At 42.1% G+C, this 23,063-nt stretch overlaps 1 protein-coding gene across 1 annotated transcript in view; it reads left to right on the top strand.

Moving 5' to 3' along the window:
* USH1C (USH1 protein network component harmonin) overlaps nucleotides 1-23,063 on the top strand; it is an 81,340-nt gene that overhangs the window by 24,348 nt on the left and 33,929 nt on the right. The window contains exons 5-13 of the mRNA XM_056850969.1: nucleotides 2,465-2,573; nucleotides 4,040-4,064; nucleotides 4,872-4,929; nucleotides 6,888-6,991; nucleotides 13,924-14,008; nucleotides 14,240-14,299; nucleotides 16,067-16,123; nucleotides 19,403-19,545; nucleotides 21,804-21,869. Of these exons, the coding sequence (XP_056706947.1) occupies nucleotides 2,465-2,573; nucleotides 4,040-4,064; nucleotides 4,872-4,929; nucleotides 6,888-6,991; nucleotides 13,924-14,008; nucleotides 14,240-14,299; nucleotides 16,067-16,123; nucleotides 19,403-19,545; nucleotides 21,804-21,869 (707 nt within the window). The remainder of the gene's footprint in view (nucleotides 1-2,464; nucleotides 2,574-4,039; nucleotides 4,065-4,871; nucleotides 4,930-6,887; nucleotides 6,992-13,923; nucleotides 14,009-14,239; nucleotides 14,300-16,066; nucleotides 16,124-19,402; nucleotides 19,546-21,803; nucleotides 21,870-23,063) is intronic.

The following is a 23,063-nucleotide window of genomic DNA, read 5'->3' as shown; positions in this document are numbered from 1 at the left end:
TTGACTACCTACTCATACATCCATTTCATCTGGGCCGCTCCCAAAATTTGAACAGAGTGGTTGTTCATGCTGCTGCTTAACTTCCTTCTTCATATGCTGAGAGTGTTGTACTAGATTGATGTGGATGTTTCTCCCTTGTTTACACACTCTACTGCATACACTGGTAAGAAAGGTATAATGGGAAGTATAAATCATCCCACAAAAGCAGAAATTAAAACATAAATTGCAAATATTAGAAATATAGATTCATTGAATGCAAACCTAACAGAGCCATCCTATGCAGTTACTCCAGATAAAACCCACTGATTTTAATTGACTATCAGCCCATTCCTAAAGGGGGGGGGGCAAAATTCCTTTGGAGCTGGGGTGACCCCGCACCAGCGTAAGTGTCATCACGGAAGAAGGTGGCATCTACGCCTCTGCAAGGGGAAACACACCAGCATCTGGGTGCCACCTTTACCACCACCCCCGCCGCCAGTGCAGCCCGGCAGGGCTTTCCTGGAAGGCATGGGGGAAGCATTCCCCGGGCATTCCCGGGGATGGTGCTGCCTTTAGACATGTGAACAGCTGCCTTTAGGCAGCTTCCACCCCGGGAATGCCCCCTTGACCAACAGCAAGGGCTGCACCACCTCGCTATTTTCAATGGGGCATTTCCCCCTTTTTTTCCAATTTTAATTTTGAAAATTGCTTTCCCCCCCCTCTCCACAGCGGCCAGGAAGCCTCTGAGGAGGTGGGGCAGCTCCTGGTCGCCACAGATCTACCCCCCTTCAGGATTGCACTCTTAGACTAGAGTAATCATGCAGAAGATTACAATTCCTAAATATAGTCTGAGCATAGCAAAATTATTAAATATTTTGGGGTGACTAATTTTACCTATATTTAAGAGAAATCTAGATTCTGATTTTACTGAGCTGTACTTTAGGCCCCGACCAAGGAAGCCACGGCCCTCAGTTTTCAAGACTTGAGCAGTGCTGTTAACGATAGGACGTTTTAGAGGTCATTCATTATAGGGCCGCCATAAATTGGAAGGGACTTGACAGCACTTAACACACACCTTAGGCTGCTTCCACTCTGGTATTTTGGTCCAGTTTGAGTGCTAATGTGAAGGGTCATCCCCTCCCTCTTCCACATAGCACTTTGGTGCATTCTTCTGGCTTTTCCTTGGCTTTGCTGTGATCTTTCCTAAATCTGTATTACTGTGATGTTTTTGGAAAGACTGCAGCACAGCTAGGGCGCATGCCATGAGAACAGGAACGTGTGAGTCTTTCCCAGTCCCTACCTCTATCCCCATGGCTGCCAACCCCTTTCCCCATACTACCTTAGGGCTTACCTGTTAAGAAATAAAGGAAAAAGTCTCTGGTGGGCATGTAGTGGGGAATGGAAGCCACTAGGAGGGGGACTGGGGCTGGGTAAATGTAGGAACACCCACCAGGAAGAGGCCCCATTGCGACTGTGTCTAGTGGCAAGAAATGGACGCCAGTACTGTAGAAGACCTTCTTTGTTGTGTAAGAAGAACCAATTACTTTGAAATTTTAAAAAATGCATAGTGTAGGAATCACTATCAAATCTCTACCATCTTGCAAGTGACATATTTTGTTTTGCTGTCCAGTTGGCTCATATATTGACTTCTCACCCCTCCAACGGAGAGCTTTTATGTTAGCTCGTTTTAAGTCTTTCCCATCCAAGGTTCTTTATGGGAGATTTACAGAAACTCCCTTTAACAAGAGACTATGTCCATGTGGAATGGGCCAGCCAGATTCCCTACATTATCCTAGATTGTCATTTACATGAGGAACCCCGCAAAAAAATTATATTACTTTTAATTAGCAAATTCATGGCCCCTTACAGAACAACCATATGTCAATTCCTGCTGAATGACTTCATGACTGAGGTTACGGTGAAGGTAGCAGAGTTTTTGGTGGAAGTGGTTAAGGTTAAGATTCAATCCTAAATATTAATTGATTGTAATTTTTATGAAAAACCTGTTATTTCTGATCTCATGACCATAACTATGCCAATAAAGGTTATATGTATGTATGTATGACTTCTCATTGTGGATAATAACGAAGAAAGTGATAGTGTCCCCTATTATTTTAGTAAATTTCCATGTAAAAACACTTGTTCTAACAAAAACAAAATTTGCATTACCAGGATATATTTACACAGGTTTCATGTAGAATTTGGGTGCTATCTTGTGCCTTCCTGGAAAAAGTTAAGTCATATCATTCCAGCACTTCGTCTGATATTCCTTCCTGCAATGGAAGCCTCCAATTCAATTGTAAAAACAAGCTGGAAGAAATATTACATAGACTTGCTAGGGCAAGGCAATGGTTTACCTCTCGGGGGTGGGAGTTGCTTCGATGTGATTAAGGGGCTGCAGGCAGCCTGCAAGCTGTTTGTTTCCCACCTGCTAAATCGTGCAAGGCATTTAATCTCTTCCTGTTTTGTTTTGATTTTTACTTAGATTGGAGATGAGATAGTTCGAATAAACGGATACTCTATTTCTTCATGCACTCATGAAGAAGTGATTAATCTTATTCGCACAAAGAAAATTGTGTCCATCAAAGTGAGACGTGAGTAGTACATGATTTTATGCTGGTCAGTGCCTGTATTTAATAAATCTATCTAGTACATGATTTTGGCAAATTTGCTACAATTCTGGGCCAAAACAGACACGGTGCTGGGAGTTGCGTATAGAACTCATGAGCATTTTCCCCCCTTTTAAATAGCAAGGTGGAAGTGCTGCTGGTGAGCAGAAGGTCTGGTCCATGATTTAAGGTGTGACCTGTTCTGGATGGGATTGCACTCCCCTTGAAGGAACAGGTGTGTAGCCTGGGGGCGCTCTTGGACCCAGGCCTACTGCTAGAGAAGCAGGGGGAAGCTGTGGCCAGGAGTGCCTTTTACCAGCTTTGACTGGTTAGCCAGCTGTGGCCTTTCCTGGGCAGAGAAGATCTGACCCTTGTGTTGCATGCATGTGAAAAGTGTTCAGAAACTTCAGCTGGTGCAGATTGCTGCAGCCAGGATGTTGACTGGAGTGGGCCGCAGGGAACATATAATTCTAGTCTTGTTCTGTCTACCAGTTTATTTCTGGGCACAATTCAAGGTGCTGGTGCTGACATTTAAAGCCCTACATGGTTTGGTACCAACTTACCTGGACACCTACCCAACCATTGTGGTCATCTTGAGAGGACCTGCATTGGGTGCCCCCACCTTCTGAGGGCCTTCTCAGAAGGTGGCCCCAAAACTCTGGAACTCTCTGCCCAGGAACCTTCGCCCGTTGCCATCTTGCACCAGCAGGTGAAGACTTTTTTGTTTTTGCTTGGCATTCTCTCGATGATTCCCCTCTTCTTCCCCAATATTTTAACTGTTGTTTTATCTTTTGCCCTTATTTTGAACTCTGGTTTTAACTTGTTTTAATGGTGTGTTTGTATTGGTTTTTATGGCTTTTAAGATGTATATTTTAATGGGTTAGCCACCTTGGTGGCCCTATGGGGGCAGAGAGGTGGGTAAAAATCTTGATGATGACAATGATGATGATATGTCTTGAGGGGAGGGTGGGTTAAGCCTATGCCCTTTCCCCAATCTAAAATAGCGCCTCAGAGCTGCTCTGTCCTGTTGCTGGCAGTCCCAGGTCCCAGGAAAAAGCTCGGAGAGAGAGGAACACAGTAGGCAAAGGATATATTGCATGTGTTTTCCCTCTTTTCTTTTGAGAGCTGGGGAAGGAATTCTCAATAACGATTAAACACTGGGAATAATTTCCTCCCATGGGAGGGGACACTAAAAGGGTTGAACATGGAGAGGGATTTGAGAACTGGCTGACATACACATGCGAGACAGAGATTGTCAGAAAGGGCAGGGTTGCTCTGTGAGTAGAGAGGCTGTTTAGCAAGCAAAGTGCATCTCTCTGTGGTCGGGAGAGATTGATCAACAGGATGGGACATCAAATAACATCTGTGCTGTTTCATCACAATTACTTTAGTGGGATTTAACTGAAACCATCTGCCAGTGGTGTTAACGGATGTATTTTTTTTCAATACAGATGTCGGCATGATACCTGTTAAAAGGTAATAGTCTTTCCTCTGAAAACATATTATATATATATCATATAGCTTGAATATTCTATTTTTCATTGCATCTTTTGGAGCATCTTTTAGTCTCTACTGATTATAGTCTACACACTTCCCAAGCAACACTCTTTTGTGGATATTGAAGATGTTGCTTGTGGCTATTTTATGTTGGCAAGGTTATATTCCAGCTTTGTATGGTTTACAGATTAGCAATGCCATCCTCCCAGATAGAAGAGTGATAATACACTCGAGAACTAGGAGAGTAGTCACATGCCACAATTCAACACAGAAGTAGGCATACAATGTATTAATGAATTTATCAGCATATAGCTCTGTGTTGGATTGTTCATTTGTTAGTTTTTTTAAAAAAACTCAGGCTCCTAAAAAAAAAATTATTAAAAAGTTTTGTGACCAAATTCCAGCAGTTTGAGGCTGCAGCCTGACCAACTTGTTGGAAAGAAGTGCCTCCCTATCAATCAAGACATAGCTTTCCTTTCATCTCCATTTTTGGCACCATATTGGTTTGTATGTTTCCACACTTCACATGTAATCACATGTTTGGAGCCTTCCTCTGAAAGATGTTGCTCTTCTTCTAGAGAAAGGTTCCTTCAAGCTTTGCCAAGCGGAGTAGCGGGATACAAGCTATTGCTTTCACCTGGCCAAATATGAAATGTAGGTCATCCCACAGTGAGTAGGTCAAGCTGCAAGCCAAAGCATTTGAACCTGTGGTATAAAACTGCCCTTAGTATATATTTTTCTATATTTTTCCACACTTCGTATTTAAACATTTTTCTTTTTCTCTAGTTCTCCTGATGCGCCTCTGAAATGGCAGTTTGTAGACCAGTTTGTGTCAAATCCTGGGGTAAGATACCCATGTAATTCGCGAAAGTGCATTTTGTTGGATTAAAGTTGGATTTTTTAAGGTTTCCATTAAGATGATTGCATTGCATCTACTTTTACATTATAGCATACTGAGCACTGTACAAATGAGTTGGCTTTATACTGAGATTGCATTGGAAAATGGAACTAATGTTATGTACATTGATATAATTAGTTGTCTTATCCTGAGTCTGACCAGTAATCCACAAATGACCGTAGTATGATGTAGTGGCTAAAGAGCAGTCCAAGAGTTGGACCAAAGAGTGTGTGTGTGTTAAGTGCCGTCAAGTCGCTTCTGACTCATGGCAACCCTATGAGTCAGTGTCCTCCAAAATGTCCTATCTTTGACAGCCTTGCTCAGATCTTGCAAGTTGAGGGTTGTGGCTTTCTTTATTGAGTCAATCCATCTCTTGTTGGGTCTTCCTCTTTTCCTGCTGCCCTCAACTTTTCCTAGCATGATTGTCTTTTCCAGTGCCTCTTGTTTTCTCATAATGTGACCAAAATACAATAGCCTCAGTTTAGTCATTGTAGCTTCTAGGGTCAGATCAGGCGTGATTTGATCTATAACCCACTGATTTGTTTTTTTGGCAGTCCAGGGTATCCGTATCACTCTCCTCCAACATCACATTTCAAAAGAATCTACTTTCTTCCTTTCAGCTTTCTTCAATGTCCAGCTTTCACACCCATACATAGTAAAAGGGAATACGATGGCATGAATTAACTTGATCTTGGTGGCCAGTGACACATCCTTACACTTCAGAATCTTTTCCAAAGAGACCTGGATTTAAATCCTCACTCACACATGAAACTGTATTGTGACCATCCATTGAAGTCAGTAGACTCAGAAGGATGTAACTCTGCTTAGGATTGCTGGGTGAATGACTTTGAACCAGTCACTAACCTACTACAGAGGGGAGGGGCTGTATTGTAGCATGTGCTTTGCATGCCACAGGTGCCAGTTTCAGTCCCCATCATCTCAAATTAAAAGAACTCAAGTACGAGGTGTGGAGAGACACATTTTTTTGCCTGAGATCCTGCAGAACCACTGCCCCTCAGAGTGGATGTAACTGAGCAGTGGCATTCTAGAACCTCACATATTCTGAATAGTTGTTGTCTGGGGTGATTGCAGCAGGTCACAAGACTGCCAGCAAGCATTTCTAGGTGGCGTAAGTTTTACATGCAACTTGGGTGCCTGGTCATGAAGTTTGACCTGTTCTTTTACTATATCTTCACCCAAAGAAAAAGGTGTTTTCGTTATGCTGCCTTTATCTGTGTATAGGGTCTCCACAAGGAGTGCATACCTGCTAAGAGTTCATACCACAGTCCCGTCATTGACTGTTGACTATTAATATGTCTAAGGCAGGGATCCTTGACATTGTTGAGCCTGTGGGTACTTTCACAATTTTTAGTTAGAGCAGTGGTTACTACCACCAAATGGCTGTCATGGAGACTCTGTGTGTGTGTGTGTGTGTGTGTGTGTGTGTGTGTGTGTGTGTGTGTGTGTGTGTGTTAAGTGCCATCAAGTCACTTCCGACTCATGGCAACAGTACCAGTCACAAAATGGCTACTAGAGGGCAATCCAAAATGTTGGGAATTCAAGCCAAGGGACGTCATATGATAGGCAACTATTTCCAAATGAAAGCTTCCCACAGACCCAAAGCTGATTCTCGTAAACTCTTCTGAAGTATCTCCTGCTCCAGTAAGCTGGAGAAAAAGCCAGGATTGGCTCTTTGCTTCAGAGAAACTAGTGGGTGCGAGGAAACACATCAGTAGGTAACATGGCACCTATGGGTACTACGCTGGTGGGTCACTGATCTAATTTTTACTGCTGTTCTGTGAAACAATTGCTTAGATAATGATGGGGATGGGGAAAGTACTGTTATTTAGCCAATGGGCTGTAATACTTCAGAAATGCTTATAGCCTCTTTTTTCTTATTTTAGGAAGGCAAAAGCAGTGTTGCGGGACTTGCATCGTCTGGAGGAAAAAGCCATAAAGAAAAGAAGGTTTTCGTTAGTTTGATTGGTACAAAAGGCATGGGATGCAGGTGGGCAAACATTTATTTTAGCCCTTGTTCCTTCTTATTCCTTTTTTCCATGCTTGGATAATGTAATGGGGATAATCCAGCCAAAGTTAATTATTTTTAAGTCCCATTAATAACAGTATTTGAGAGTTTGCTTTACTTTTCCATCAAAATCTATGTTTTTTTAGGATCTTAACTTTGGTTGGATCATTCCACACATAACTATGTTGTGCCGAGAACACAGAAAAATGGCAGATGTCCTTTGTCTGCCTTGAGTCTTTTGAATGTGGAAAGTACAGGCAACTAAAGAAAAGAGATAGACCGTGAACCACCTATATTGAATCACTGTGCAAAGAAGTCATCATTACTGAGAACTGAGGATCGACGTTTTCTCAAATCAACTGAGGAAGTTCAACTCTGAGCCTCTTAATCTCCCCAATCAGAGGCAGTAAACCTCAGGCAAAGGATTTATGTCATTGTGCTCTTCAGTTGTCATGCAGTTAAATGTTTCATGTTGTGACAGGCTTAATCAGTCACTTGTAATGATAGGATATTGGTAGTTTCAGACTGGTACAGATCTGTTGACTTCAAGAAAGCTTAGATGAAATGTCCTAGCTATGCTTCTGAGCCATGTAGGTTGCTCCCACACAGGGACGATTCCCTGTTCTGTTGTCTTTGCAAATTTACAGGCCTTCACAACGGCAACAAACCTTCTACACTGGGATATTCTCTGTAGTATTCCATTACACCCCCATTTTCTCCTGTACCACTAGAGAGTTTTTGGGTTGCTGAGTTATTTAATGGTAGTAGCTATATTGCTCTAGTGTACTAACACTGTAACCATATAGCTACAGATTTATAAAACAGCTGGCAGAAAATCCCGCTGGCAGCAGGGAAATGGTAGACATGAAATGAAATGAACTTCAGCACTCAGTTCTTATTTGGTACAGGAAGAGTGCAAGAGAGTAAAGGACAGGGTTACAACACCAAAGTAATATAATAATAAATTAATTAATAAAATACCATTTATGAAGGTAGAAAGGCAGCAGGGGTCGGGGGGCTATCCAGTGTGCTGCATGGAGTGTCACATGTATGATTATCTGCATGCTGGACAGAAGTCGTGGGTGTGCGCTCGGTGCAGGGAGCTCCTTGCTCTCAGGAAGCGAGTTCACTTCCTCAAGCCAAGGTAGCTCAACTGGAGGAGCTGAGGCAGGCAGAGAGGTGACTAAGGACTCCGGGGATGAAATAGTCACATCCCAGTCCCAAGGTGACGGCAACCTGCCAGTCACGGATGATGGAGCCCTTGGGGAAGGAGGCCATCTCACTGAGGTAGGGGGATGTGGTACCTTAGAAGGGACCTCTTCCTTGGTGGATGAACAGATATCCTCTCGTACCGAGGATATGCCTCAGAGGGGAGGGGGGCTTCTTGTAGTGGGGGATTCAATCCTTAGGAATGTACAGTGAGGGGAAAAAGTATTTGATCCCCTGCTGAATTTGCCCGTTTGCCCTCGGATGAAGAAATGACCAGTCCATAATTTTAATGGTAGGTTTATTGTAGCTGTGAGAGACAGAATAACAACAGGAAAAACCCCAGAAACCCAGAAGACAAATGTCAGAGATTGATGTGCATTATAATGAGTGAAATAAGTATTTGATCCCTTTGCAAAAGATGACTTAGTACTTGGTGGCAAAACCCTTGTTGGCAATTACAGAGGTCAGACATTTCTTGTAGGTGGCCACCAGGTTTGCACACATCTCAGGAGGAATTTTGTCCCACTCCTGTTTGCAGATCCTCTCCAAGTCAGTAAGATTTCGAGGCTGATGTGTAGCTACTCGAACCTTCAGCTCCCTCCACAGATTTTCGATGGGATTAAGGTCTGGAGACTGGCTAGTCCACTCCAGGACCTTAATGTGCTTCTTCTTGAGCCACTCCTTTGTTGCCTTGACCTTGTGTTTTGGGTCATTGTCATGCTGGAATACCCATCCTCGACCCATTTTCAATGCCCTGGCTGAGGGAAGGAGATGCTCACTCAAGATTTGACTATACATGGTCCCGTCCATCATCCCTTCGATGCGGTGAAGGTGTCCTGTCCCCTTAGCAGAAAAACACCCCCAAAGCATAATATGTCCCCCTCCATGTTTGACGGTGGGGATGGTGTTCTTGGGGTCGTAGGCAGCATTCCTCGTCCTCCAAATACGGCGAGTTGAGTTGATGCCAAAGAGCTCGATTTTGATCTCATCTGACCACAACACTTTCACCCAGTTCTCCTCTGGGTCATTCAGATGTGCAATGGCAAACTGCAGACGGGCCTGTACATGTGCTGTCTTGAGCAAGGGGACCTTGCGGGCTCTGCAAGATCTCAGTCCTTCACGGCGTAGTGTGTTACCAACTGTTTTCATGGTGACTATGGTCCCAGCTGCCCTGAGATCATTGACAATTTCCCCCCTTGTAGTTCTGGGCTGCTTCATCACCATTCTCATGATCATTGCAACTCCACAAGATGAGATCTTGTATGGAGCCCCAGACCGAGGGAGGTTGACAGTTAGGGTTAGGGTTAGGGTTGTCACCTTCTCACCAAGCTGCTTGGCAATAGTCTTGTAGCCCAGTCCAGCCTTGTGCAGGTCTACAATCTTGTCTTACATCCTTGGACAGCTCTTTGGTCTTGGTCATGGTGGCTAGTTTGGAATCTGATGGATTGATTGTTTCTGTTGACAGAAGAACCCTAACCCTAACCCTAATCTGGCTGGTTGATAGGGGATCAAATACTTATTTCACTCATTATAATGCACATCAATCTCTGACTTTTGTCTTCTGGGTTTCTGGGGGTTTTCCTGTTGTTATTCTGTCTCTCATAGCTACAATAAACCTACCATTAAAATTATGGACTGGTCATTTCTTCGTCAGAGGGCAAATGGGCAAATTTAGCAGGGGATCAAATACTTTTTTCCTTCACTGTAGATAGCTGGGTTTCTGATGGGTGCATGGACCGCATGGTGACTTGCCTGCCTGGTGTGAAGGTTGCGGACATTACCCGTCATATAGGTAGTCTGATAGGTAGTGCTGGGGAGGAGCCAGTGGTTGTGGTGCATGTTGGCACCAACAACGTGGGGAAATGTAATCCGGAGGTCTTGGAATCCAAATTTAGGTTGCTAGGCAGGAGACTAAAAGCCAGGACCTCCAAGGTAGCTTTCTCAGAAATGCTACCTGTTCCACGTGCAGGACCAGCTAGGCAGGCACAGTTGGTGAGTCTCAATGTGTGGATGAGACGGTGGTGCAGGGAAGAGGGCTTTAGATTTGTAAGGAACTGGGCAACATTTTGGGACAAGCCGGGCCTATACAAAAGGGATGGGCTCCACTTGAACCAGGATGGAACCAGACTGCTGGTGCGTAATATAAAAAAGGTGGCAGAGCAGCTTTTAAACTGAACCTGGGGGGAAAGCCGACAGGAGCTGAGAAGCATCCGGTTCGGGCAAACTCAGTACACATGGACAAAGGGAAAATTGCTTCAGATTGCCCATATGGGAATTACTTGGACATGAAAGGGAATGGGTTAGTCACTTAAAGATGCCCAAAGGCACATGCCAGGCAAGTCGAAAGAGAGAAACAGTGTGGAGGTGTTTCTATGCTAATGCTAGAAGCCTCCAAGCAAAAATGGGGGAATTAGAGTGCATGGTTTTAAGGAAAAACATAGATATAGTGAGCATTACAGAAACCTGGTGGAGGGGAGAGAACCAGTGGGCTACAGTCATCCCTGGTTACAAACTATAGAAATGACAGGGAAGGGCGTATTGGAGGGAGTGTTGCTATGTATATCAAGGAAGGCATAGTGTCTAATAAGCTAGAGACCATAAAAAGGGCAGACTCGTCCACAGAATCCTTATGGGTGACGATTCCGGGCTCCAAAGGAGTTTTAGTACTGGGGACGTTCTATCGGCCCACTGACCAAATGGCTCAGGGTGATCTTGAGATGGAGAATGAAATTAGGGAAGCTTGTAAAGGTAATGAAGTAGTAATAATGGGAGACTTCAACTTCCCTCATATTGATTGGATAAATGTATGCTCCAGTCAAGCCAAAGAGATAAAAATTTTAGTCATCCTAAACGACTGTGCACCCGAACAGTTGGTCATAGACCCAACCAGAGGGGAGGTGATCCTGGATTTAATACTCTATGGTGCTGCCAGTGATTTAGTGCGGGATGTAGATGTAGTTGAGCCAGTTGGCAGTAGTGATCACAATGGCATCAAATTTAATTTATATGTAAGTGGGAAAGTGACTGGGAAATCTCACACAATTACCTTTGACTTTAAAAGAGGGAACTTCTCTAAAATGAGAAAACTGGTAAAGAGGAAGTTGAAAGGAACAGTTAGGAGGGTTAAATCTCTTGAAAAGGCTTGGGGGTTACTCAAGTCCATATTACTAGAGGCTCAGCTAGCTTGTATACTGCAGGTCAGGAAAGGTAGTAATAAGTCCAAGAGGTCACCACCATGGCTAACGGGTAAGGTGAAGGAAGCAATTAGAGAAAAAAAGTCTTCCTTCAGAGACTGGAAGGTTTGCCCAAACGAGGCGAGCAGAACCAAACACAAACTTGCACAAAGGAAATGCAAGCAGATAATTAGAGATGCAAAAAAAGATTTTGAGGGGCATATTGCTAAACACATCAAAACAAACAATAAGAAATTCTTTAAGTATATTAGGAGTAGGAAACCAGCTAGGGAAGTGGTTGGACCATTGGATGACAATGGAAGTAAAGGAACTCTAAGGGAGGATAAAGCGATTGCTGAAAAACTAAATGAATTCTTCTCATCTGTCTTCACTGTTGAAGATACAGGGCAGATTCCTTCTCCTGAACAGAGATTTTGGAGAGGGGAAAATGAGGAACTGAGGCAAATAGTGGTAACAAGGCAGGAAGTCCTAGAACGTCTAGACAAACTGCAAACTAACAAGGCACAGGGACCAGACGGTATTCATCCTAGAGTTCTTCAAGAACTCAAATGGGAAATTGCTGAACTTCTAACAAAGATATGTAACTTCTAACAAAGATATGCTGAACTTCGATCAGCCTCTGTACCAGAGGACTGGAGAATGGCCAATGTAACACCCATTTATAAAAAAGGTTCCAGGGGGGACCCAGGAAATTACAGGCCAGTTAGCTTAACGTCTGTTCCGGGTAAATTAGTGGAAAGCATTATTAAAGATAGAATTGTCAAGCATATAGAAGGGCAAGGTCTGCTGGGCAAAACCCAAGATGGCTTCTGTAAGGGTAGGTCCTGTCTCACTAACCTATTAGAGTTTTTTGAAAATAAGCATGTGGACAGGAATGAGCCTGTGGATATTGTGTATTTGGATTTCCCAAAAGCTTTTGACAAAGTCCCCCACCAAAGACTGCTAAGCAAACTTCATAGTCACGGGATAAGAGGGCAAGTCCTCTTATGGATTGAGAGCTGGCTGAAAAATAGGAAGCAGAGAGTAGGAATCAATGGTCAGTTCTCCCAATGGCGGGATGTGAGCAGTGGGGTGCCTCAGGGATCTGTGTTGGGACCGGTGCTTTTCAACCTGTTCATCAATGACCTGGAGTTGGGGTTAAACAGTGAAGTAGCCAAGTTTGCAGATGACACCATTATTTAGGGTGGTTAAAACAAAATCGGACTGTGAAGAGCTCCAGAAGGATCTCTGCATACTGGAAGAATGGGCATTAAAATGGCAAATGAGATTCAATGTGAGTAAGTGTAAAGTGATGCATATTGGGACAAAAAATCCCAACTTCACATATACACTGATGGGATCTGTGCTGGCAGCGACAGACCAAGAAAAGGATCTTGGGGTGGTAGTGGATAGCTCAATGAAGATGTCAACCCAGTGTGCGGCTGCTGTAAAAAAGGCAAATTCCATGCTGGCTATAATTAGATGAGGAATAGAGAATAAAACTGCTGATATCATACTGCCCTTGTACAAATCTATGGTGAGACCACACTTGGAATACTGTGTACAGTTCTGGTCACCACACCTAAAAAAGGATATTACAGAGCTTGAGAAGGTGCAGAAAAGAGCAACCAAAATGATTAGGGGACTAGAGCAACTGTCCTATGGGGAGCGGTTAAGACACTTAGGGCTGTTTAGCTTGGAAAGAAGGCGGCTGAGGGGAGACATGATAGAGGTCTATAAAATTATGCATGGTTTGGAGAGAGTGGACAGGGAGATGTTTTTCTCCCTCTCCCATAATACTAGAACACGGGATCATCTGCTAAAGCTGGAGGGTGAGAGATTCAAAACAGATAAAAGGAAGTATTTTTCCACACAACGCATAGTTAAATTGTGGAACTCCCTGCCCCAGGATGTGGTGATGGCTGCCAGTTTGGAGGGCTTTAAGAGGGGAGTGGATATATTCATGGAGGAGAGGGGTATTCATGGCTGTTAGTTAGAATGGATATTAGTCATACTGCATACCTATTCTCTCTAGTATCAGAGGAGCATGCCTATTATTTTGGGTGCGGTGGAACACAGGCAGGATGGTGCTGCTGCAGTCGTCTTGTTAGTGGCTTCCTAGAGGCACCTGGTTGGCCACTGTGTGAACAGACTGCTGGACTTGATGGGCCTTGGTCTGATCCAGCAGGGCCTTTCTTTCATTCTTATGTTCTTATGAAATGGCGCTGGAGAGCAGAAATCTGCACCTTCCCAATCCCACTTTCCCCACTTTTCCCACACCTACTCTGGATGTGATTTTTCAGGAAAGACCATACCAAACCAAAGCAGCCGAGCTGAGGAAAACCAAGAAGGTAGATCGGTGTCATACAGAAACCCCCCCCCCTCCCAAAACCGCTGCAGTTGGGAAGGGTCATGGTTTCATTCTGAAAGAGGAATACATCCTGTTTGTGTTATGCTAAGATCATAATAAAGATTGTTTATACACTACTGTATAATATAATTTATATAATTTATTGTTATTGTTTATTCTAGTATATCCAGTGGTCCTACACAAAAACCAGGCATTTTCATAAGTAATGTTAAACCACATTCTCTATGTGCAGAAGTAGGATTAGAGGTGAGTAGAAATGTAAACCTGCCCATTCAGTTGTAGGAAAGTTTTTATTTTGAATCCATACTAATAGCTATCCTTCCATTATTGGAGCAACCAAATACAGTGACGTTGCTCAGAATTCCAAGCAAAAACACAAAATTTGAGATTAATTATTAAGTACATTATAATAAGCCAAATAAGAAGTATATTACAATTTCATATATGTTGTTTGTTTGCTTGCTTGCTTACCCTTAGGTTGGTGATCAGATTGTTGAAGTAAATGGAATGGACTTTTCAAATGTGGACCACAAAGAGGTAATGAAAATAATTTGTCCTCAGCCTAGTAAACAAAATGAATATTTCCCTGAGGTCCCTGGAGGACGTATGGGTTATAAATGTGAGGAATAAAATGTGGAGGGGGTAATATTTGATTATTAGTCTGTTCATGCTTGCAGCAAGATATAAGATTAGTTTTTCCTTAAACGTTTGGGTTGAGTCTGGGTGATGTAAGGAAGGGCCTAGAGGGAACCTTATTCTGGTGGCCCATGATTACTCTCAATATCCCTGATCTCAGGTAGATATTGAAGAGCACGGGAAACAAAATTAAGTCTTGAGGAACTACCAAGGAGATCATCTTCTGAGACTTGCAGAACCACTAAAAAGTGATGCCTTCCAATTCTACAAGGTGCACAGAAGAATACCATGGCTGATGCTATGAACTAACTAAGTGAAGACATTTTTATGGCCTCCCTGAGCAAAAATTTCCTGAGGAGGCACACAGTAATATTAAAAGCACAATTAGAAATCGTCAATAAATGCAAACACAAAATCAATAAATGAAGTGACATGCAACATTAAAAGAGTATAACAATAAAATAAACCAGAGGGTTAAAAGTAATATACTTTATCTATAGCCAAAGGCTGGAAAAATATAAACATCTTTATCTGGCTGCTTTACCTGTCTGCATTCTGGCTGCTTTATCTGTCTGTACTCTTTCAAGCACCTTAACCCGTAATGATAAAACTTTGGCCCACTCTACAAGTGATGGGCAGGGAGCCATCCTGTGGCTGCTGATGCCATTTTAAAAGCATTTGTAGTTCTTTAAAAAATGCTGCGAGACTCCGATCCAGACTGGGCATTGGTGGCTGCAGATACTCTTGTTTTCCCACCCCTGTTCTTTTCAAGTGTAGGAACAGCCATGGAGAGCTGTTTCTGCACCTGAAAAGGCATGCTAGGGCCACCGTGCCACATGGCCAATCTGAGGGCCCTATAGCAATTTTTAAAGAACTACAGGGCTAAATTTTTGGCAGGAATATTATTCAGTATCAATACACACTCGGATGCAGAGAAAGTTATATTTCTGTTATCTGATATTGATGCATATGCATCATATAGAGTCTCTTTGTTTGCTCTTGCAGCAAAGAAAATAAGGTCTAATGTGATATCGGAAGGAGCATCTACTTTTCTTTTAGTATACCCCATTATCTATTTAATGTTTTACTTGTGAATCTATTGTATTTGTATTTTATTTATTTGTTTTAGCAAACTGTGAAGGCCAGTGGCTATATACAATAAAATTTCCATTCACTAAAAAAAAAAAAAAAACACCCTATACATTCTTTCAAAATGCCACCAGCAGCCACAGGATGAACCCATACCCCCCCACACACACACAATTACTTGTAGTTTGGCACCAAGGTTAAATTTAAAGCTGTACTGTTTGAATAGTAAGTGTAATGATGTAGTATCGCAACATTGCAGCCTATGCCATTGGGCTAGCATCTTGAAGCCATTAAGAATGTAAGTGTAGTAGCATATGTTAGCCATTCTGGGCTGGCCACAGCTTTTATTACTGTAAACCACAAAGCAGTGTAACTTGGCACAGAGAACAAGCATGGTAACAGTGGGGTTGGAAGTAACTCTCTGATGTCATAGGGGACATCTACATTGATCTAATTCCCAAAGTTTATAATCTAATAGTAGCTTACTTCACTTACCAAAGAAAAGATGGCAACACATTAGTGTTAAGTACTGTTGCAAGGTCTACATATACAAATGATTTCTCTCTCTCCTTTTTTCAGGCTGTGAAGATGTTGAAAAGCAGTCCAACTCTGACCATCACTGTTGTAACAGGCGCTGTAAGTGTTGATCTCATATCGATAAGCAAACGTTCTGTAAAAATCTAGAAAGTCCTTGAATATAGTAGTAAAGGGATGAAATGCATGCTGATCCTATATGTACATTTCATTTCATTCATTCATTACCTTTATTAGGCATTAACATAAATGGACAAAATTGCAGAATCATACATTTACTAGCAGGAGATACACTGGAATCACTAAGAGCTGCAACTTTGAATGAGAAACATCTATACCCTCACTCTCGTTTCTCAGATCCTTATCAGACTCAGTGTTCTTGGATTTAGGAGTCTAAACAGGTCTACTCAGAAATTTTATTTGGGGGGGGGGGCTTACTCCCAGGAAAGTATCATTGCAATTGCACTTAAGTAACTGTTGACATCTGCATTTCAACCATTAATAGACATAAATGGTTCACTAATCTTTGCCTCTAGCTGGTTCTGGCTTGCTGTGCATATTATATTTCTGAACATCTTCAGCAATTGTGCATTTTTTAAAGAGCACCACTAGAATTAACCCTAAGAGAATGTCTGGCATGTTTCAGTGGACTAAAATGTGCTAAACTGGAATATGGATAAGAACTATTTGGGATACTGGCAAATAAGAAAACATGTCACTTCAAAAAAAAAGAGTTAAGTTATTCTTCTCATTGTATGCTTTGTGAGAGGGTTTCAAGACACTGAACAAGTGTTGACCATACAGGGATAAGCTCTTGGTTTTAGGGTCTCCTGGGAAAGATGCTGTGACTGCCACCTTGTGACTGCCACCTTGTATCATCTTTTCCACTCCCTATACCTCTGATGGATCCCCAGTTGTCTACACATGTACCCTCTACCTACCTACCTCTCTGGGATCAGTGACGAAAAATTAAAAAGAGCTAGGGAGTTGCTACCTCAGCAACTTCAACCAGGGAATGAGAGATTGCTCTAGAAAAAAAATCTCCCGTTTCTTAGTTGGAGAGTAATCTGGAGCGAGCAGAATGTAAGACTTTCATGAGAACACCACATTCTACTAGCTCCACTTGATACCATTCCTTCCAGGAAATGGGAGAACATCCAAGAGGCCCTCATGTTGTTGCAGTAGTCTTTGGGGTGATCTTCCACTTCCTGTTGGGTATGCATGGTTGAAGTGCTTTGATAGGTGGCAACTCTCTGGCAAACTATGAGCCTCAGCGGGTCCCTCACTATTCTCACTCCTGTCACCAGCCATACCAAAATCATTCCAAGGTGGCTGCAGCTAACTTCTTATTCCATAGAAGAAGAGTTGGTTTTTATATGCTGACTTTCTCTACCATTTAAAGAAGAATCAAACCATCTTACAATCACCCTCCCTTCCCCTACCCACAACAAGCACCCTGTAAGGTAAATGGGGCTGAGAGAGCTCTGAGAGCTGTGACTAGCGTAAGGTCACCCAGCTGGCTTCATGTGTAGTAGTGGAGAAACTAACTTGGTTCACCAGATTAGCACCCGTTGCTCATGTGGAATCAAACGTGGTTCTCCAGATTAGAGTCCACCACTCTTAACCACTACACCACACTGGCCCTCATAGTTGTTATCGCATGATATAAACCAGCCATTAGTAATGGTAGACAACACAGTGAAGTAGCCACCAAAAGAGTTTAACTTTCTGGTTACAGAAAGAGTTATGTTTATTGTAGCCTACAAGAACATACTGCTGCCCTGTAAAGATTTATCAATCATTTAGCTACTTAAAGAGCATTCCCAATGTTTTCATCTAGCAAATCCTTTTACCAAACATTCAACATGCATGTTTTCAGCTAACTTTCTTGTTTCAAATGAACAAGAAAACGGTTCCGGACTTCCCCGGAGCCAGCTTTGGTGTCTGGGGCGGGGGGATGAGAGCGGCTGAGCAGCCTTGCTCTCCCGGTCTTGGCTCCCGGGGTCTCGCTGATTGGTCTAGGGAGCCAATTACTCCCAGCCAGTCAGGCAGGGCTGGAGGCTGTTGCTGAGCAGTGGGGAGGCTTCACTCGGCCCCCTCCCCCACTGCTCTGCGTATGTCCCGGCGGCCCCTGCCCGTCGCCTCAGTCTGTCTCCGGCTTTGGCCCACCCTCCCTCCCTAGGGGCTATAGGTATTGATGTTATGCTATATTTGTCACAACTAAGGCGGTTTACGCATGGGGCTGGATGGTTTTGATGGGGGGAAGCGGCCTGTGTGCCCCTTCCTCCAACTGGGGGACCTCAATAAGGGGTTTTGGGGGAGGCCAAGGGTGTTGAGTTGCAGCATAGTGGATGGCAGGTTTGGCCTCTACCTGAGTGACGGGGGAACACCAAGTGGCGCAAGCCCCGGTGTATCCCACATACCGTCATCCTCTACTCCCAGCGGGACCATTAATTTTGGTTGTGGCCATGTTTTTTCCAACAAAAAATGTTTTCCCAATAAAATCTTGTTCTTTGTTAATAAAATGGTTATATGTTTAGAAAAGTTGAGTAGTAGCTTACTTTATATCAGTCCTCAGCCCATAGTCCTCGGACAGCAAGGAAAAACACTAGTTTGGATAACCTAATTCCTGAAATATATTCTCGCTTCTTTGGATCTTTGCTTACTAACACAGAATGTTAATATCACCAGCTAAGAATAACATCTCTGAATGCTGTGTTCACACTACTCAGTGTGAAGACAAGCAGTAACAGGAAAATAGAGGAGAGGCCGCCACAAGTGAAATTTTGTGTACATCTTGCAGACAGCAACAGCATCAAGTCTCAAGTCCCTTACATACATCAGTGAAAAGTAATCCAGTTTTAAAGCTGAAACATTTTATACATTCAAATTATAATATGCATATGGAATTTTCCACGTTCAGCGCTTGGTCTTTATACTAACAATCTAGGATCCTCAGAGATTATGCCAAAATTTGAAACTTGAAAAGTTTTCTACACTTGCCGTTTTGATTTAAAACTCTAACAAACTGTTTTAATAATTATTTTTGCATTGTATGTAACAGTTATAGATATTTTATAATTATATTATATTTATGAAATTAATAGTTATGCGTTTATATATTAAAAATCACCAGATTTTTTTCAAAACCGTAAACATACAAACTACAAAATAGTTATATTGATAGATCTCAGGATGAAAGTTATCGTAATCAATGTTTAGAAAAAGGATGAAAGTGATCGTAATCAACTTTTAGAAAAAGTATGTGGCTATACAGATATTCATTGGGGAAAGGAATGCCATGAAATTCTGGCGTTATGGGGAGTCATAGAAATATTTGCTAGAAAAATGTAATTGATATGGCTTTTAAATAATATTTAGGGAAGAGAGTTGTTTATGACTGAAGAGGAGAAGCAGCGGGAGGAGTACCAACATGAGATGGAACGCCAAGAGCTGATGCGTCAGAAGCGGCTTGCACTAGAGACCAATAAAATTGTGAAAGAGCAGCAAGAAAAAGAGAGACTGTAAGAGCTTGTGATAGGCATGGTCTGATAAGTTAACTGTTTGGATGACCATCATTGAATATTGTTATAATTGCTTCAAGCTTCTTAGTTAATGTTAATTGTTTTCTGTTGGAGAGCATTGAAATGTCTACATCATTGACTTTTATGGTGTTGAGGTATTACAATAAATTTCTTAATAAATGGTGCGTTGAAAGCTTTATTTTGAATAGTATAGTATAAAACATTTAGTGATTGTTCAGGGGAGAGAAAGAAGATAAGGCTAGAGAGATTTGGGTATCTTTTCTCCTTTGTTATGTTCTGGTTCCTTAGTAGGTGTTTTCTTCAACTGCTCAGTGTGTGTGTGTGTGTTTCAAACATTCTGTGCCTCTTTGCCAGTCCATAGACAACAGCACTGATCATGTAAAGATGCTAATGAATTCACTATGATGCTTGCCTGTCTGAAAAACAAGGAAGTATTGAGATGACTAGTCAAAGAAAAAACTACATTGATCTGAACAAAATGTAAAATGTATAGTAACACAACATTTTATTAGTAAATACAATATGAATAAAATGTTATAAAGAAGAGAGTAGTATTAAATAGAATAATACTAAATAGAAGAATACTAAATATGAAAAATCTTTAAAATATTATTAGCCTACATGGCAATTTGCTAGACATGCTTTCGACAATGGCCTTCATAAATTAGCCTGATGAATAAAGCACCTCCAAGCCTTGACTGTTCTATAAGCCCTCTCTGCTAACTTTGTCAGACTTTAACCTGAGAGCTACTGTAACAGGCCTTTTCTACCACCTGGAGGGACCCACGCTGCCTCCTATGATTTTGGGGACCCAGGTTTGTTTAAAACTGTAAACTTTCCCTTCAAATACCAAATGTTCTTAAGGTAGCAAGTATTAAGGCTTTGGCTTCGCTGCTGCGAGATAAGTTTTGTGGTAAGCAAGTAGAACACGGAGGTCACTGAGTCAGGAGTTGTATATAAATAACTAAGATTTATTTATTTGTTGGTTGGTTTCAAAGAACAGATCAGCAACACAGGTCTCCAGACAGTCAGAGGAGGAACCTGGCTGAGACGCAGACATTTAAGCTGGTTATGGCTTCAGTGTGTGATTTGAATTTTATTTAATGCTTTCTTGTACAAACAGGCCTTGACTGACTATCTACTAGGTTGGATCCTCTCTCACACACAGGATTCCACCCACACCAGCCTGCCCTTTCCCAAGAGTCAGAACAAATGGTACAAGGTCTGCTCATTACCAGAGACAGGCCTAAGAATCAGGTACTCTGTTTCCCAGAGGTAGAGTTAAACTACTCTTCCATGCTACCAGGCAGAGCTACCCTTCAAACTGTCTACTGTTTTGCTGAGGCAGACCCAAATCTATCACTGTTGTCTCCAAGAGGCAGGTCTAAACTGCTGCTGAACTTCCCTCCAACATTCACCCTCCCTTCTGAAAGGCAATTGTATGCTGGAGCAGCACTCCCTTAGGCTTAGCTGAGTGGCTGTTTTTCCCCTGGGGAGGGCAGGACTGCCTCCTGTCCTTCACATAACACCTACTTACTTTCTCAAGGATGCCCTGGAAATCTTATATGTCTCATTTCTTGATTTCATACTCAAGTGCTCATTTGGTGTTCACCAAGCACAGATGTTTTTGTAGCGAAGTGTAGGGTAGACAAGAAACTGTCATTTAAAAAAAAACCTAGTTGAGATGTAACATCTCAGGGCATAGGAATACAAATGTTAGCCTCCAGAAACTGAAAAGAGCCCACCAGCACAAATTTCATCCTTCCCACTGCTTGATATATACCACCCCCCTTTTGGTCACGTCATGAGACGACAAGAGTCACTGGAAAAGACCGTCATGATAGGAAAAGTTGAGGGCAGCAGGAAAAGAGGAAGACCCAACAAGAGATGGATTGACTCAATAAAGGAAGCCACAGCCTTCAATTTGCAAGATCTGAGCAAGACTGTCAAAGATAGGACATTTTGGAGGACTTTCATTCATAGGGTCGCCATGAGTCGGAAGCGACTTGACGGCACATAACACACACACATTTTAATGCACTTTTGGGCAGACAGCAAAAGTATGAGGTTTAGGAGATTCCTGCTTGTCTGATTTGCATGGCTGGTTATTGAATTTTGACTTTGGTAGATCATGTATTGCATGCCTAGTATACAACTTTTCAATGAATTTTAGTTGAATGGTCAAAATTATTGGTATATTTATGCTAAGCATCACTTAGCTGTTTCTCTTTTTGCAGACGAAAGTTGGAGATTGCCCAGAAGGCTGCCGAGGAAGAAGAAAGATACCGTAAAGAAATGGAACAGTTAAGCTGTCTTTTCCTGTGTTTTTTTTCCTGTATAAAATGGAGTGTGTTTTATAATTGCTGTTTTAGAGGATGTTGTGGCTTTGTAAAAACAACAACAATGAGAATCATTCAAATTGAATCATTCAAATCATTCAATCATTGAATCATTCAAATCATTCAAGTTGTTGACTCTGTGAGCCTGTGCATGTTTACTTAGAAGCAAGTACTATTAAATTCTGTGGGCTGTCCTTTCAAGTAAATGTCCATAACATTGCATCCTGAGACACTAGGATGGATATAGGCATATGTACAAGCACCAAAACTCAAAAGTGGAATTCAGATTTGAAACTATGACCTTTAAAATTTGGAGTGTAGAAAATCAGGAATTCTTAATAATTGGAGTCCCATTAAAGTCAATAGGAAACAGCCACTTCCCATTAAAAACAAAGCAAACCAAGTTCTAAAGATTTCCCTTAGCCCTACTGATCCTTTGCTAACCCCAGGAAATCAGCAGATGTAGCAAGTGCTGCCACATTTGCCAGACATTGGGCAATGACTGCAATTTGGGCAACTGGTATAAGTGGTGTTCCTGCAGCCTTCCCCATGAACTAACTTCCTCAGCCATGCCCAAATTTCATAATATTGGCACACAGGCATACTCTTTCCTAAATTGTAGCTGTTGCAACTAAAAACAGGGAAAAAATGAAAATTTGTCTCTCACACATAAACACAATGTCTATCTAGATTTATCAAAACAAGTCTTTTGCCTAATAAGACTCATGGGGGGTGGTAAATGAAACACAAAATTTCCTTATTCATCTACAATCTAATTAATCGATTAATCTACTAATCTTAAATTTTATTTCTGAATATTAAGTAAATATGGCTCCCATTGGCACCTTTGTGCCTGCCAACATCTTTTCTGGTGTCTGCAAAAAAAATTAGAAAGTGGGTGGCTTCTGTGGGGCTTTTGCCCAGCAAGGCTTCTGATTGGCCAATGGAGATTTCATTGGCTGTGCAGATTTTTTTAATGTTGCTTTGGCAGCAGCTGCCAGCAGCTGTCACCACAGCACAAGGATCTTTACTGTGTGACTGAAATAAAGATGCATCAATCGTTTTGTGGCTGGACCCTGCCTCCAGTGGCAGCCGTTTTGTAGCTGTGCCCTCCATACTGCCTATCCACCCAATCATTTCAACAATTAAAAACAACAT

This window comes from Euleptes europaea, chromosome 6 (assembly GCF_029931775.1).
Source record: "Euleptes europaea isolate rEulEur1 chromosome 6, rEulEur1.hap1, whole genome shotgun sequence".
In the NCBI taxonomy this organism is placed as follows: Eukaryota; Metazoa; Chordata; class Lepidosauria; order Squamata; family Sphaerodactylidae; genus Euleptes; species Euleptes europaea.
The sequence above is the reverse complement of the archived record's forward strand: the minus strand, read 5'-3'. Positions and strand labels throughout refer to the sequence as shown.